The sequence below is a fragment of the Prionailurus viverrinus genome, chromosome E1 (assembly GCF_022837055.1).
Source record: "Prionailurus viverrinus isolate Anna chromosome E1, UM_Priviv_1.0, whole genome shotgun sequence".
Taxonomy (NCBI): Eukaryota; Metazoa; Chordata; class Mammalia; order Carnivora; family Felidae; genus Prionailurus; species Prionailurus viverrinus.
The window spans coordinates 12,466,473-12,480,201 of record NC_062574.1 but is presented as its reverse complement, the minus strand read 5'-3'; the positions used below and the strand labels follow the sequence as shown (position 1 = coordinate 12,480,201).

The 13,729-nt window shown below is 43.5% G+C and overlaps 1 protein-coding gene across 4 annotated transcripts in view; it reads right to left on the bottom strand.

The window, feature by feature from the left end:
- DHRS7B (dehydrogenase/reductase 7B) overlaps positions 1-13,729 on the bottom strand; it is a 61,953-nt gene that overhangs the window by 20,827 nt on the left and 27,397 nt on the right. For 2 of the 4 annotated variants that reach the window (XM_047832470.1, XM_047832472.1), the window contains exon 2: positions 524-702. In XM_047832470.1, the coding sequence (XP_047688426.1) occupies positions 524-702 (179 nt within the window). Of the gene's footprint in view, positions 1-523; positions 703-3,730; positions 3,865-4,404; positions 4,549-7,351; positions 7,596-13,729 lie in introns of those variants that run through there. The other 2 variants (XM_047832469.1, XM_047832473.1) reach the window with 2 other exon arrangements.

Genomic DNA, 13,729 nt, shown 5'->3' with positions numbered 1-13,729 from the left:
CCAGGTGAGGCACAGCTGAGGTATCACTTATTCTGTTTCCAGTCCCGCCGAGGCCATGCTCAGCTAGAGGCACAGCCCCAGTGACAGGAAGGTGAGGAGAAGGGGACACCAAGGCCATGAACTAGGGATGCTGGCTGAATCCAGGAAAAGGCACATTTCGTTTGGCCCTCACAGAGATAAAAATGTTTTTTTAATGAGTTGTCATATTTGAAAATAGGGAGCCTTCACATAAAAATCCCTATTTCCACAACCAGCAGCTGCCCACTTAGACGAGACACGCAGTGTCCGGTTCGCCACATTCTTCCTCGTGGATTCTACCCCCCAACACTGATGCTGAAAGTCAGGGACCATTTCTCATTGCACTTAAGCTCTTGCTTCTTCCAAGTGGACCAGAGACAGTGACATACTCTTGTTCCCCAGTCACCTAGCCTGTGTCACTTATTTGCACCTATGCAGCCGAGCTGCTCCTCGAGTCTGGGACAAGTTCCCTGCCCCTCCTGACAGCACTGGCCCCAGGACCCACCTCGCCCCAGGCCTGAGGTAGCGCCTGTAATGACCACCACAGCGTTCCGGAGGTAGGCCTTCATTCGCATCCGCTGCAGCAGCTTGAAGAGGCTGAAGATTCCCACACAGCCAAAGAGCAGGGGCAGGATGGCCGTAGAGGTGATAAAATCCATGACCCTCACCTTCAGCAGACTCTTCCTGAAAGAACCCAAATCCAATGAATTTGTGACAAAATAGGAAAACTCAAGAGACCTGCCAGCCCTCCTCCCCCTAGACTGATACAGAGCCCAGATTTCTCTTGCGCGGACTTTAGCTCTGAACGCAACAAATGTCTTTCTAGGCCCCGTGCTCTATGCTGACTGCTCAGCATCATGGAACTTGCTTTCTCTCACTCTGGCTGACATGAGCAAACAGCAAAGCCACAGACCTCGCGATGCCTCTCAGGCGCACAGCAACCCCAGAACAAACTGAGGGAGCCATTCGGCACAGCACCCAGTTACTTATGAGTATTCCAGGAGGCTCTGGCCCGTCAACGCTCACCTGAATCTCCTTCGGAAGCCTATTTAGGGGAACTTAGGTATGCCCATTATCATTTTCAACCCCTATGTGTGAAACTAGAAAACATTTTTTAAAAAGGAAAGAGAAGGGGCACCTGGGTGGCTCAGTCGGTTAAGCATCCAACTTCAGCTCAGGTCATGATCTCACGGTTCGTGGCCTCAGGCCCCACATCAGGCTCTGTGCTGACAGCTCAGAGCCTGGAGCCTGCTTCAGGTTCTGTGTCTCCCTCTCTCTGCCCCTCCCCTGCTCCCACTCTGTCTCTCTCTCTCTCTCTCAAAAATAAACAAACGTGGGGGCGCCTGGGTGGCGCAGTCGGTTAAGCCTCCGACTTCAGCCAGGTCACGATCTCGTGGTCCGTGAGTTCGAGCCCCGCGTCAGGCTCTGGGCTGATTGCTCGGAGCCTGGAGCCTGTTTCCGATTCTGTGTCTCCCTCTCTCTCTGCCCCTCCCCCGTTCATGCTCTGTCTCTCTCTGTCCCAAAAAATAAATAAATGTTGAAAAAAAAATTAAAAAAAAATAAAATAAAATAAAAAAATAAACAAACGTTAAAAAAAAAAAAAAAAAAAAAAGGAAAGAGGAAACTATACCAATCCATATACTCCTCCCTAACCAGATGGATGTTTCTGGATGGGGTGTCCTCTGGATGGTCTCTGCGATGGCCCACAAACATCCTCCTGGCCACAGGCCTCACAGACACCCAAAGGGAATTCAGTGCACAGGGGAGCTGCCCTTTGCCAGGCATAGGCACAGACTTAGGCTGTGAAGTGGGCTGTCTGGCAGTGCACCGTGCCAGGCTCCTGCTGAGCATTCGCTGGTGAGCCACCGCCAGCCGGATGAAATCAGGGGGCCACAGGAGTATTTGTGCATCAGTGGCAATCAGTTCTTAGGAAACACATCCATTCCTTACACAACCGCCCCAAATTTCCTTGCTCCCCCAACCTTCCTCGATTCCTTGTCACTCATCCATGCCCCTATGCCGAAAGCAAGCTAAGAGAGGAGGGAGACACAGGATTAAAGGAAGGTCAAGAATGAGCTAGTGAGGAGCAACACCATGTCTGTCACTTTGAAAGAGATGCCCTGTAAGGCGATTTGACACACGGGCTGAGTCTATTACACAAAAGGCCCACTACCCACAGTCCACCTCCAGGACCGGGATATTATCAGCATAATAATCCTGTCCAGGAAGGAAGAGACTGGAAACCAAAAGCAGAGCTCCTGCAAACCAGTCTAAAGCTTTTAATTATTCATCAGATTGGGAGTAACTACATAAAAACCATCACTCACCTGCTGAATGCCCCATGTCCTCAACTCCATATATTAAAAAAAATACATTTCTGCTTCCATTCCCAAAACAACATCACCTCCGTGGACACCATGAAGCCAGGAACCCACTGAACCCCAACACCGATCCACTTATAGGCTGAGTTGGCTTTGATCCTGAACCTTAGGATCAGGGTGAGTTGTCCTGATGTAAGTTAAACTGCTCGACTGCAAAAGAGTTCTGCTCGGATTTGAACTGTCAACTCAACTAGTTTAGTATTTGGTTTATTTTTTCATCTGCCTTTCCAAATATATCCAATTTCTTGGTCACCATAAAAAATTACCATTCTTAGCAAACACCTGTAAAAATGACTGTTTCCCATCAACCTCCACTTATTCTACTTCTGAAAAATCCCCAACTACTGTCTGCTAAGTGGTTACATTTCCCTCTCACCCTACACTCTGTCAGGCCTACACTTGGATGGACTGGCAATTAAAGTGGCTTCTAAAGTGCCCAGCTCTTTTCCAGGGTACTAATGGCACCATCCCCTGGCCACGGCTGGAAGCCGAGGCCAGGTATTGGAGCTTACAGGTCAGGCCGAGTCCCAGGGGGAAATGCTAGGACCCTAGGACCCTCTGTCTGGCACCTGGGAAGTACTCAGAAGCAGGTACTTAGAGCAGGTACCAGTGCCTCTGCAGTTTCATGGGTTTGTGAGTGCTGCCTGGGGATCTTCACAGGGCCCACCCCTGAAGACCGAGGCTGTAGGAGTGTTTCCCGAGGATGGGAGGGATGAATTCTCAGGGGGCAGGAATGATTGCCAATCTGTTAGCGTAGCTTTACCAGAAGACTATAGCAATTAGAAAACACAGGTAGACCCCAAGGTATTTATAGCTCAGAACTTTCATGTAATAAATTTTGGCGTAGAGAGCTTTCAACCCAGCAGGACAACTGTCTAGGAAGAGCTTGATCCCACTGTAATCCCAGATCCTTGTATCAGGCAGGTCCCCAGGTGGACCACCCTGCTTGGCCCAGAATTACCCAGGACCCGGCCACTGCCCAGGATGACCAGGGAGGTGAAGAAGGGACTCATGAAGGGAAAACAGGCCTCGGCGCGTGGGAGGGGGCCCAGAGCTCCATTAGGTCAGCTGGGTGGAAACAGGTCTGCATACTCCTCCACAGGCCCTGGAGACCAGAGTCTTGTGAAGCCTGCCCGTTTCAGACTTTCAACCCAGGGCTGAACCAGAACTCCACTGAAGGCTATGGGGGCCTGTTGCCCCCCAAATTCAGAGGCTGCAGAGACCACATGGAAAACACTAATGATGGCAAAGTGACGGCAGTGCAGGAGTTACAAGGATGAACCCTCGAGCAGCCTGTCTGGGTTCCCATTCTGGCTCAGCCACTTACTTACCAGCCTGGGTACGGGACCTCACCACTCTGGGCCTCAGTATCCTCATCTGCAAAATGAGGGCATGTGAGTGCCCACCTTGCAGGTTGTTGTTCTGAGGTCAGATGAATTAATACGTGGAAAAGCGTGCACAGTCTCTAGAAAAGGGGAAGTGCCCGGTAAATGTAGTTGCCGTCAGCATCATCATGACCCACAACTAACTAAAAGCTCCTGACCCAGGAACTGGTCTCACCGCAGTCAGGTTCCCAAGGTTGTCTGAAAGAGTCCCTGGTTTATGAAAACTGGTTTCTTCCAAATGAAGGAAATTCATTAAACATAGAGCTCACTGGAGTTTAATTCTTATATCTTCATAAACCCTTTGGTTTAATTACATTAACAACTAGGAAAAAAGGCACCCCAACTCTGTCAGAAGTCAGGATCCCGTATGCCAAGGTTTGTATTAGAAAATGTGGCTGCCAGAAGAGTTACCGAGGCCAACACAGCAAGGAGAGAGCAGACAAATTTCAAACCGCCCCTGCCACCCTTTCCTCGCGCCTGGGGAGGAGCGGGATGAAAACCCATCTAGCGAGGTTCCCCCCAGAGGACAACGACGCTCCCAACAAACTGCATTTTCATGCACCTATTTAAAACTCAAGCCAGCAATCTAGGTCACGAAGAAAAGAGAGAAAACTACACACCGTCTGGTACACTTCTGGGATTCCTTGAGCACCTGACACAACATCGCATGCCAGCCTTGGTCTCCTGGCCCTGGGGACCACTTTGCCTGAGGCAAACATGGCACCACGTTAATGGGATCCATCCTCGGCCCACGGGCCGGCTTTCTGTGGGGAGAGCGCACATCTGCATTCAGTCTGGCGAGTCATTAGAGTCAGAATGCAAAGTAAATTAGAAATCAGCACCAGTTGCGCCCAGCTGACTCAGGATGATGATGGTGGCAAAAGACATTCCAGAGCAAGCCATTTATTTGACAGCATCACATTCAATTTCAGGGTAGGTATTCAGGTCACTTTCCTGACCAGGTGAAGGCGGTCATATTGACGATCCCAACTCTCCGGGAGTTTCTCAAGTTCGGAAAGACCTTCCCCCTCGCATTCCACTCTGCAGTGCACGTGGCCATACTGACGGGCCGCTGGGCCACCAGGCCTCTCCAGTCTCTGAGCATCAGCTGGGCCGGCTCCTCCCTGTCTCACCCTCAGCACTCAGGATGTTCAAGAGAGCAAGGCATGGAGGTAACTCAGCCCTACCGCCTTGCTGTGGTGTCCGGGGGCATTCTCCAAGCAAAGAGACAACTTCAAAGTGGAAGAAAGGAATTGTGTCCTGGCTGGCCACATTTCCAGATTAGGAAGTAAATCTCTTCTGTAAAACAGAGTCAAAGGGGGCCTGTGTACTTTGAAAATGACATTTAAGAAGGATTTTAATGTGTTTACAAGTTTTGCCTTTTATACCAAAATGCTCAACTGCTAGTTTCAGACAGAACTGGGAAGGCAGGACTGACGGCATAAAAGAGAGTGGGGAGAAAAATCTAGCTCACAATTTCTAGCATTTGGAGATCAGCTCGTAGATAGAAGGGATAGCCCAGCATCGCTGTGAGCCAGAGCAGAAAGTAGGGCAAGTCACAAAAAGAGAGTGAGGTCAGAAAAGGAAAAAGGCAAGATAGCCTCCCTTGGATAGGAACCACAGATCACACATGGTCTAGATGTGCGAGTGCACTGCCTAATAGAAGCGTATGCACTCACAGTCATGTCTACTCTCTTCATTGACAGGGAAGTGACCTGAAGCATGACCTTCCAGTAATAAGCCACATCAACCCGCATGTAGAAGTTAGAGAGTTTAGGCATTCACGCACTAAGCTCGTCCACCTGTATCTTCACATACCACAGACTATGGAGCTCTAGACCTAAGTTAAAAGAGGGTGAAGGTAGAAAAGTTCCTCGTGGGTGAGTGTTACATGGGCCTGGGCAGCCAGAAAGTTCATGGGTTCTCACTGTGACTTTGAAATTCAGCTGTTCCCTTATTCTACTGAGACATTCCTTTTGGAACCTCAAACTAGAAACAAGACGATCTCCAAGAAATCGACTCTGCGCAGAAATGTCACTTTAGCGTTATTCCATTCCTCATCCTTTAGCCGCAATTCTACGTTGCATTTCACAGATGCAATCTGTTCCTAAGATTCCTTTCTTCTCTCGAGCAATTATAAAAAATAATTTGAACCATCAATAAAAACAAGTTGTGGGAATCTACTCAGAACCACACATAGAAATTAAACCATTAACAGCCACATCTGAAAATCAAAAGAGGGTATCCAAAAGCTCTCCACAGTTCAAGAATAAAAATGATTTCAGGTCTGAAATAAGGATTAGTCATGGAATAATGTGCCATGTTATGCACAAGAAAATCGGGCTAAAGGGCAGAGAGGAGTTCCAACTGGAAGGCAGGACGCTGAAATCATGCGGCAAGGAGTGGCTTAGTATCACCAAAAGCAGTTAGGATCCCGTTCCCACAAACCTACACCCGCTCTTATATTTCATAACTGACGACCAGCTCTAAACAGCTGATCTACCAAAGGTGACATAAGCTATGGGTCATGCTTATGACCCATATCTGAAAATACGTATCTATTTTCAGAAAGTAAAAGCAGAGAAAGCTGCTCTTTTTTGGTCTAAGCATATGAGCAGCAGCAGCTAAGGCTGTCTTCAACTGGAAAGAAAAAACAATATCCTACCTCAAATGACAGCTACTTTGCCAGTGGCGGGTCCTGGTGCCAGCGTCTTCTTTGGTCTTTTGACCTGGGACAGAGTGACTAAGAGTATAGGCCAGAGGACAACTTCAGGTCAGCAAGCCCTCTCTAAAGCGCCGGAACGGGCCACTGACAAGTGACCTGGAGGGTGTACTTTGGGATGCCAGCCTTAGGGCCCCCAGTTTAAAGGAGTGCCGGCTGGCATTAGTCAAGATAAAACCAAAAGGGAGGCCTGAGACTATTTCAGACCGGGCTCCTGAGCGCCCACTCCCGGGAAGAGCAACCCACGCTGAAGCGAGCCCTGTTCCCCAGTGAGACGCTGAGCACACACGCTGCACAGCAGCCCCAGCCAGGGAGGGCGGGAAGAGAGGAGCCAAGCACAGCTCCAGACCCTGCAGGGCAGGCTACCTACACAAGGACAGGGCACGTTTATTAGAAACCGGAGTCTTAGTTCTGCTTTTTAAAAACAGCACTCATGATGCCTACCTAGGACCTTGCCACACACACACACACACACACACACACACACACACACACAAAAACCCAATTTCGGTGTCTAACATGCTTTATAAAATGAATCAGGTATTACTGGGAGATGCAGGAGTGATCTCACCACTTTCCTAGAAAACACACGAGAGGCCCTGACAGAAACCAGACAGCAAGTTCACTGTGAGGGTGAAGCAGAAAAGGCACCAAGTTGGCACTTGGGGAGCTGGGTTCGAGTCCACCACGTCGTGTACTTGCTGTGTGACATGGGCAAATTTACCATCTGCAAACGTGTACTGTAATTTCAAAATGGGGATGGTTATTCCAATGAGAAAACACATAGGGAGCATCCTCTACATGCTAATGTTCGGAACACACATGGTGCTGACCCCTAAACTCACCGAAGAAAGGAAATTCCTGGAGAAGATCTGCGGAAGGAACTAGGCAATGGCAGCCAAGCAGGCGGCTTCGAGGGTTATTCGTGGTTAAGTATGTGTGGTAAAGAGACCAGATGGATTACTTTATGTTCATTCACACCTCATTTATCAAGCGCCATCCTGTATCAGACTCAGCTAGGACTGGGGTGTAAGGCAATGAATGAGGTAGATAGACATGGTTTCTGACCTCGTGGAGATCACAGCCAAGATGAGGAGGCTGACGACAAAGAAAGAAATACAAAAATTAAGTGATTAGAACTGTGATAATGAAAGAAACAATCATTGTAAAACCACATAGTGGTGTCCTGTCTAAAGGACAAGCCTCACCTGAAGCTTTAATTCAAAGTCAAAACAATTCAAACCACTGTGCTGGCCACACAACACACAACCTGGCCCAGGGCAGCTGCTAGTTTGTGACTCCTGAGTTTTAGATTATTACCTTAAAAAACTACATACAACAATATGAGTATGACAAACAAGGTGCCATGTAAACATAAAGTCAGGAACCCAGTGTGTTTAAAAGGAGCTGGTAGGGCTCAAACCAGAGTATCTAACAGGAACTGGGCCTGGGCACGAGCTTCAGAAATAATCATACAACACAGTAACTCACAATATTTGTATTCAAACTTGAGCACAATTGCCCTCCGTATGTGCTATGGTATAGATTCATTCTACAAACATTTACTGAGCACCTACTGTGTGTCGATTTTTCCAGGGTCGGTGGTACAGTGAACAAACACAAAGTGAATCATTGTCCTCATGGAGATGACGTCTCAATGGGAGAGACAAACAGTAAAAAAACAAATAAAATGTACACTAGAAGGATTCTAGGACAGGGCACCTGGGTGGCTCAGTCAGTTAAGCATCTGACTTCAGCTCAAGTCATGATCTCACGGTTCGTGAGTTCGAGCCTGGCATTGGGCTCTCCGCTCTCATCACAGAGCCGCCTCTGCCCCTCCCCCCTCTTAAAAATAAAATAAAACATTTTAAACAAAGAAGAAGAAGAACAAAAAGACGAAGAAGGATGCTAGGATAGCGGTGGAGTAAGAAGCACCAGGAATCTGTCTGCTAACCTCCTCAATAATCGCCCTGGCAGAATGTTTGGTATAACTGTGTATTTTAGAACTCTGGAATCTATTGAAGGCTTGCAAATTCTCTGAGAAGGCTTGTCTGGTAAGTTGTAGTTAATTTCAGTCAATTTCAGCTGTAAACACAGTAGCAGCTACACAGGCTCCACCTCAGGGACATGCAGCTGTGCACCACATCCTGGCGCAACACAGCCTGCTGGAATGAGGGTGGGCAAAAAAGAGGCTCTGCTCCCAACACTATGGATTTGGGCCTGACTGCTGATTGCTGCTTTCTTTTTTTTTTTTTTTTTTCAACGTTTTATTTATTTTTGGGACAGAGAGAGACAGAGCATGAACGGGGGAGGGGCAGAGAGAGAGGGAGACACAGAATCGGAAACAGGCTCCAGGCTCTGAGCCATCAGCCCAGAGCCCGACGCGGGGCTCGAACTCACGGACCGCGAGATCGTGACCTGGCTGAAGTCGGACGCTTAACCGACTGCGCCACCCAGGCGCCCCCCTGATTGCTGCTTTCTGATCACAGAGGTGGGCCACCATTGTGGTTGCACCTCCCTCCATTGGAGCAAGCATCTCCACCTCTGGATGAGGTGACGACCGGCTGGCTATTTAAAGAGCTGGCAGCATGTTATCCTCCCTTCACTTTCCTCTTTTTCTCCTTTTGGGAGCCATTAATTAAAGAGTTGGACATTCAAAGGCAACTGAATGTGTGGGTAAAATTAGAAAGTGACCACGCATGTCCAAGGAAAGTAGGCTTTTAGAAAACTAGGCTCTTAGAAAGCCAGGCTTGGAAAAGACCTGAGAAGACCTTAAGTTTATATATCATGCTGATCCCTGGCACAGACACATCCTACAAAAACAGGGAAGCTAATTAATTAACAAAAAAGAGGAAACACTAGGAAAAAGAGAAAATCTGATTCCAGAGTTACCAAGTTATTAGATTCAAATGTCCTGTTTTCAACAAAAAAGTCAAAAGGCATACAAAGAAATAGGAAACCATGGTCTATTCAAAGGGAAAAAGACAACAGAAACTGTCCCTGCAAAAGACCTAAAGATAGGTTTACTTTATAAAGAAAGATATTAAAACAACTGTCTAAAGATGCTCAAAAAAAAAAAAAAAAAAAACTAAAGAAAGATGTAGAGAAAGTCAAGAAAATAATGTATGAAAAGAATCAAAATATCGAGACAGAAAAAGAAAGCAAAATGAAACACTGGAATTGAAAAGAATAATAACTGAAATGAAAAATTCACTAGAGCAATTCAAAGGAAAATTCGAGCAGGCAGAAGAATCACCGAATTTGAAGACAGGACAATGGAAAGTATTGAATCTAAGAAACAGGAGAAAAAAAAGATTGAATAGAAGTGAACAGAGTTATAAGGGAATCACGAGACACATCAAGCCGACCAACATACACATTATAGAAGCTTTAAAACCAGAAAAGAGCAAGGGGCAGAGGGAATACTTGAAGAAATAGTGGCTGAAAACTTCCCCACTTTGCTGAGAGACACGAATAAAACACCCAAAAAACTCAAGGAGCTCCAGGTAACATGAACTCAAAGAGAACCATACCAAGACATATTGTAATCAAACTTCCTTAAAGGCAAAGACAGAGACTTGTCAAATATAAGAGATCCTCAATAAGATGATCAACAGATTTCTCATCACAAACTTTGACAAATATAACGAAGTGGGCACCATACTCAAAGTGCTAAAAGAAAAAATTTGTCAACCAAAAATCTTGTATCTGGCAAAATCGTCTTTCAAAAGTGAGGGGACAATGAAGACATTCCCAGATAAACGAAAGCTGAGATAGTTTATCAGTAGATCTGCTCTGCAGAAATGTTCATGGAAGTCCTCTCCTACAAGGTGAAATGAAAAGACACTAAACAGTACTTCAAAGTCATATGGAGAAATAAAGATTTCAGTAAAGTTATATACATGCAAAACTATAAAAACTGGAATTATTACAACGGTTTGTAACTCCACTTTCTATTTTCTACATGCTATAAAAGATACATTTTTTAAAAAGTTTTTTTTTTAAAGCTAGTCTTATTGTAACTTTGTTCTGTAACTCTGAATCTTGTTTCCTATATAATTTAGGAGATTAATGCATTTTAAATTATTAGTTTAGTCTTTGGGAGACACACAATGTATAAAGACGTAATTTTGTGACACAAACAACCAAAAGGGATAAGGGCTATAAAGGAGAATTTTTGTCTGTTATTAAAGTTAAGCTGGTATAAAGTCGAATTACAGTGTTACAACATTAGCATGTTAAACATAACCCCGATGGCAACCACAAAGAAAATTACTATAGAACATACACAAAAGGAAATGAGAAGAGAATCAAAACGTTTCGCTACAAAAAAATCAACTACATGTAAAAGAAGACAGTAATACAGGAAATAAGGGGAGGAGAGCAGAAAACAAATAGCACAACTGCAGAAGTCCTTCCTTATGTAATTACCTTAAATGTGAATGGATTAAACTTTCCAAAGGACAGAATTTGGCAGAATAAATAAAAACACATGATTCAACTACATGCTGCCTACGAGAGACTCACTTAAGACCCAAAGACACAAAGAGGTTGGAAGTGAAAAGATGGAAAAAGATACTCCATGCAAAGAGAGAGAGAGAGAGAGAGAGAGAGAGAGAGAAAGAGAGAGAGAGAGGAGGGGTGGCTACACTAATATTAGACAAAACAGACTTTAAATATATGAAGTAAAAACAGACAAAATTGAAGGCAAAACAGACAGTCCTACAATAGTAGTTGGAAACTTTAATATCCCACTCATAATAATGGAAAATACAACCAGACAAAAGATAAGTAAGAAAATAAAGGACTTAACACAATAACTAGGTCTAAAAGACGTATAAAACACTAGCTAACAACAACAGCATGCACATTATTCTCAAGTACACATGGGACAATTTTCAGGATATACACGTTAGGCACAAATTCTCTAAGTAGTCTTTTTTTTTTTTAATGTTTTTATTTATTTTTGAGACAGAGACAGCATGAGCAGGGGAGGGGCAGAGAGAGAGGGAGACACAGAATCCAAAGCAGGCTCCAGGCTCTGAGCTGTCAGCACAAAGCCCGACGTGGGGCTCGAACTCACGGACTGTGAGATCGTGACCTGAGCTGAACTCGGACACTTAACCGACTGAGCCACCCAGGTACCCCTCTCTAAGTAGTCTTAATATTTGAAAGATAGATATCATACAAAGTATCTTCTGTGAACCACAACAGGATAACGTTGGAAATCAACAACAAGAGATATGAGAAAATAGAGATAAATAAAAACAAAAATATAATATACCATGGGTGCCTGGGTGGCTCAGGTGGTTAAGTGTCTGACCCTTGATTTCACTCAGGTTACGATCTCATGGTTTGTGAGATTGAGTCCTACATCAAGCTCTGTGCTGATAGCATGGAGGCTGCTTAGGATTCTCTCTCTCCCTTTTCTTTCTGCCCCTCCCCTGCCCATGTGTGCTCTCTCTCTCTCTCTCTCAGTATAAATAAATAAAGTTAAAAAATACACATATATATGTGTGTGTGTTTTTAAATATGTATTATATATGTTAAATATTTATTATTATGTTAAATAAATATTATACACACACACACACACATACATACATACATCAAACTTATGATACACAACAAAAATGGTGCTAAGGGGGAAACTCATAGCTGTAAATACATACATTATAAAACAAGAATGATCTCAATGACCTAACTACAATTAAAAAAAAAAAAAAACTAGAAAAAAGAACAAACTAAAGCCAAAGCTAGCAAAAGAAAGGAAATAATACAGATTGGAACAGAGATAAATGAAACAGAACAGAAAACGGAGAAATCAATGAAATCAAAAGTTGGTGCTTTGAAAAGGTCAACAAAATTGACAAACCTTTAGCTAGCTGGGCTAAAAAAAAAAGAGAGACGAAGAAAAGACTCAAATTACTAAGATCGGAAAAGAAAGTGAGGACATTACTACTGATTCTACAGAAATAAAAAAGGATTACAGGAGAGTACTATGAACTTGATACACCAATAAACTGTATAAACTAGATGAAATGGACATATTCCTAGAAACACAAAACTACCAAAACTCAATTACTAAGAAATAGAAAATCTGAATAGACCAGTAACTATTAAGGAGACTGAGTCAGTGATTAAAAAAAAAAAAAAAGTCAACAAAGAAAAGTTGGCTTCACTCATGACTTCTACCAAACATTTAAAGAACTAATACAAGCCCTTGAACTTTTCCAAAAATATTGTAGAGAACACTTCCTAACCCATTCAATGAGATCAGCATTACACTGATACCAAGAAAAAAAACACCATAAAGAAAAAAATCTAAAACCAAAAGAAAAAAAAAACCTACAGACCAATATCCCTTTTGAAAATCGATGCAAAAATCCTCAACAAAATATTAATAAACAAAACTCAGCAGCATATTTTTAAAGATATACATCATGACCAACTGAGATGTCCCTGAAATGCAAGAATGGTTCAACATATGAAAATTGATCAATGTAAAATATGCCGCATCAACTGGAGGAATAAAGCCACATAACCATCTTAATTGATGCAGAAAAAAGCACTTGACAAAATTTAACACACTTTCATGAGAAATACACTCAACAAAATAGGAACAGAAGTAAACTACCTCAAATTAATAAAAATTATATATGAAAAACCCACAGCAAACATCATACTCAATGGTAAAAGACTGAAAGCTCTTCCTTTAAGATCAGGAACAAAGCAAGGATGCCCACTTTACTCCTTCTATTCAACACAGTATTGGAATGAGGCAAGAAATAAAAGACATCTAAATTGGAAAGGAAGAAGTAAAATTATCTCCATTTGCAGATGATATGATCTCATACATAGGAAACACTAAAGACTACAGAAAAGGTGTAAGAATAAATAAATACTACAAAGTAGCAAGATATTAAGTCAACACAGAAAAATCAGTTGGCATTTCTATATCCAAACAATGACTAATCTGAGAAGGAAATTACAAAAACAAATCTACTTACAAGATAGGTGAAAAATTAAATACTTAAGTATTTACTTAACCACAGAGGTAAAGACTTATAAAGTGAAAACTACAAAATACTGCTGAAAGAAATTAAACAAGATATAAATAAATGGAAACATATCCCATATTCGTGGAGTAGGATACTTAATATTATTAAAATGTGATCTATAGATTCAATGCAATACCCAGCAAAATCCTAGGGGCATTTTTC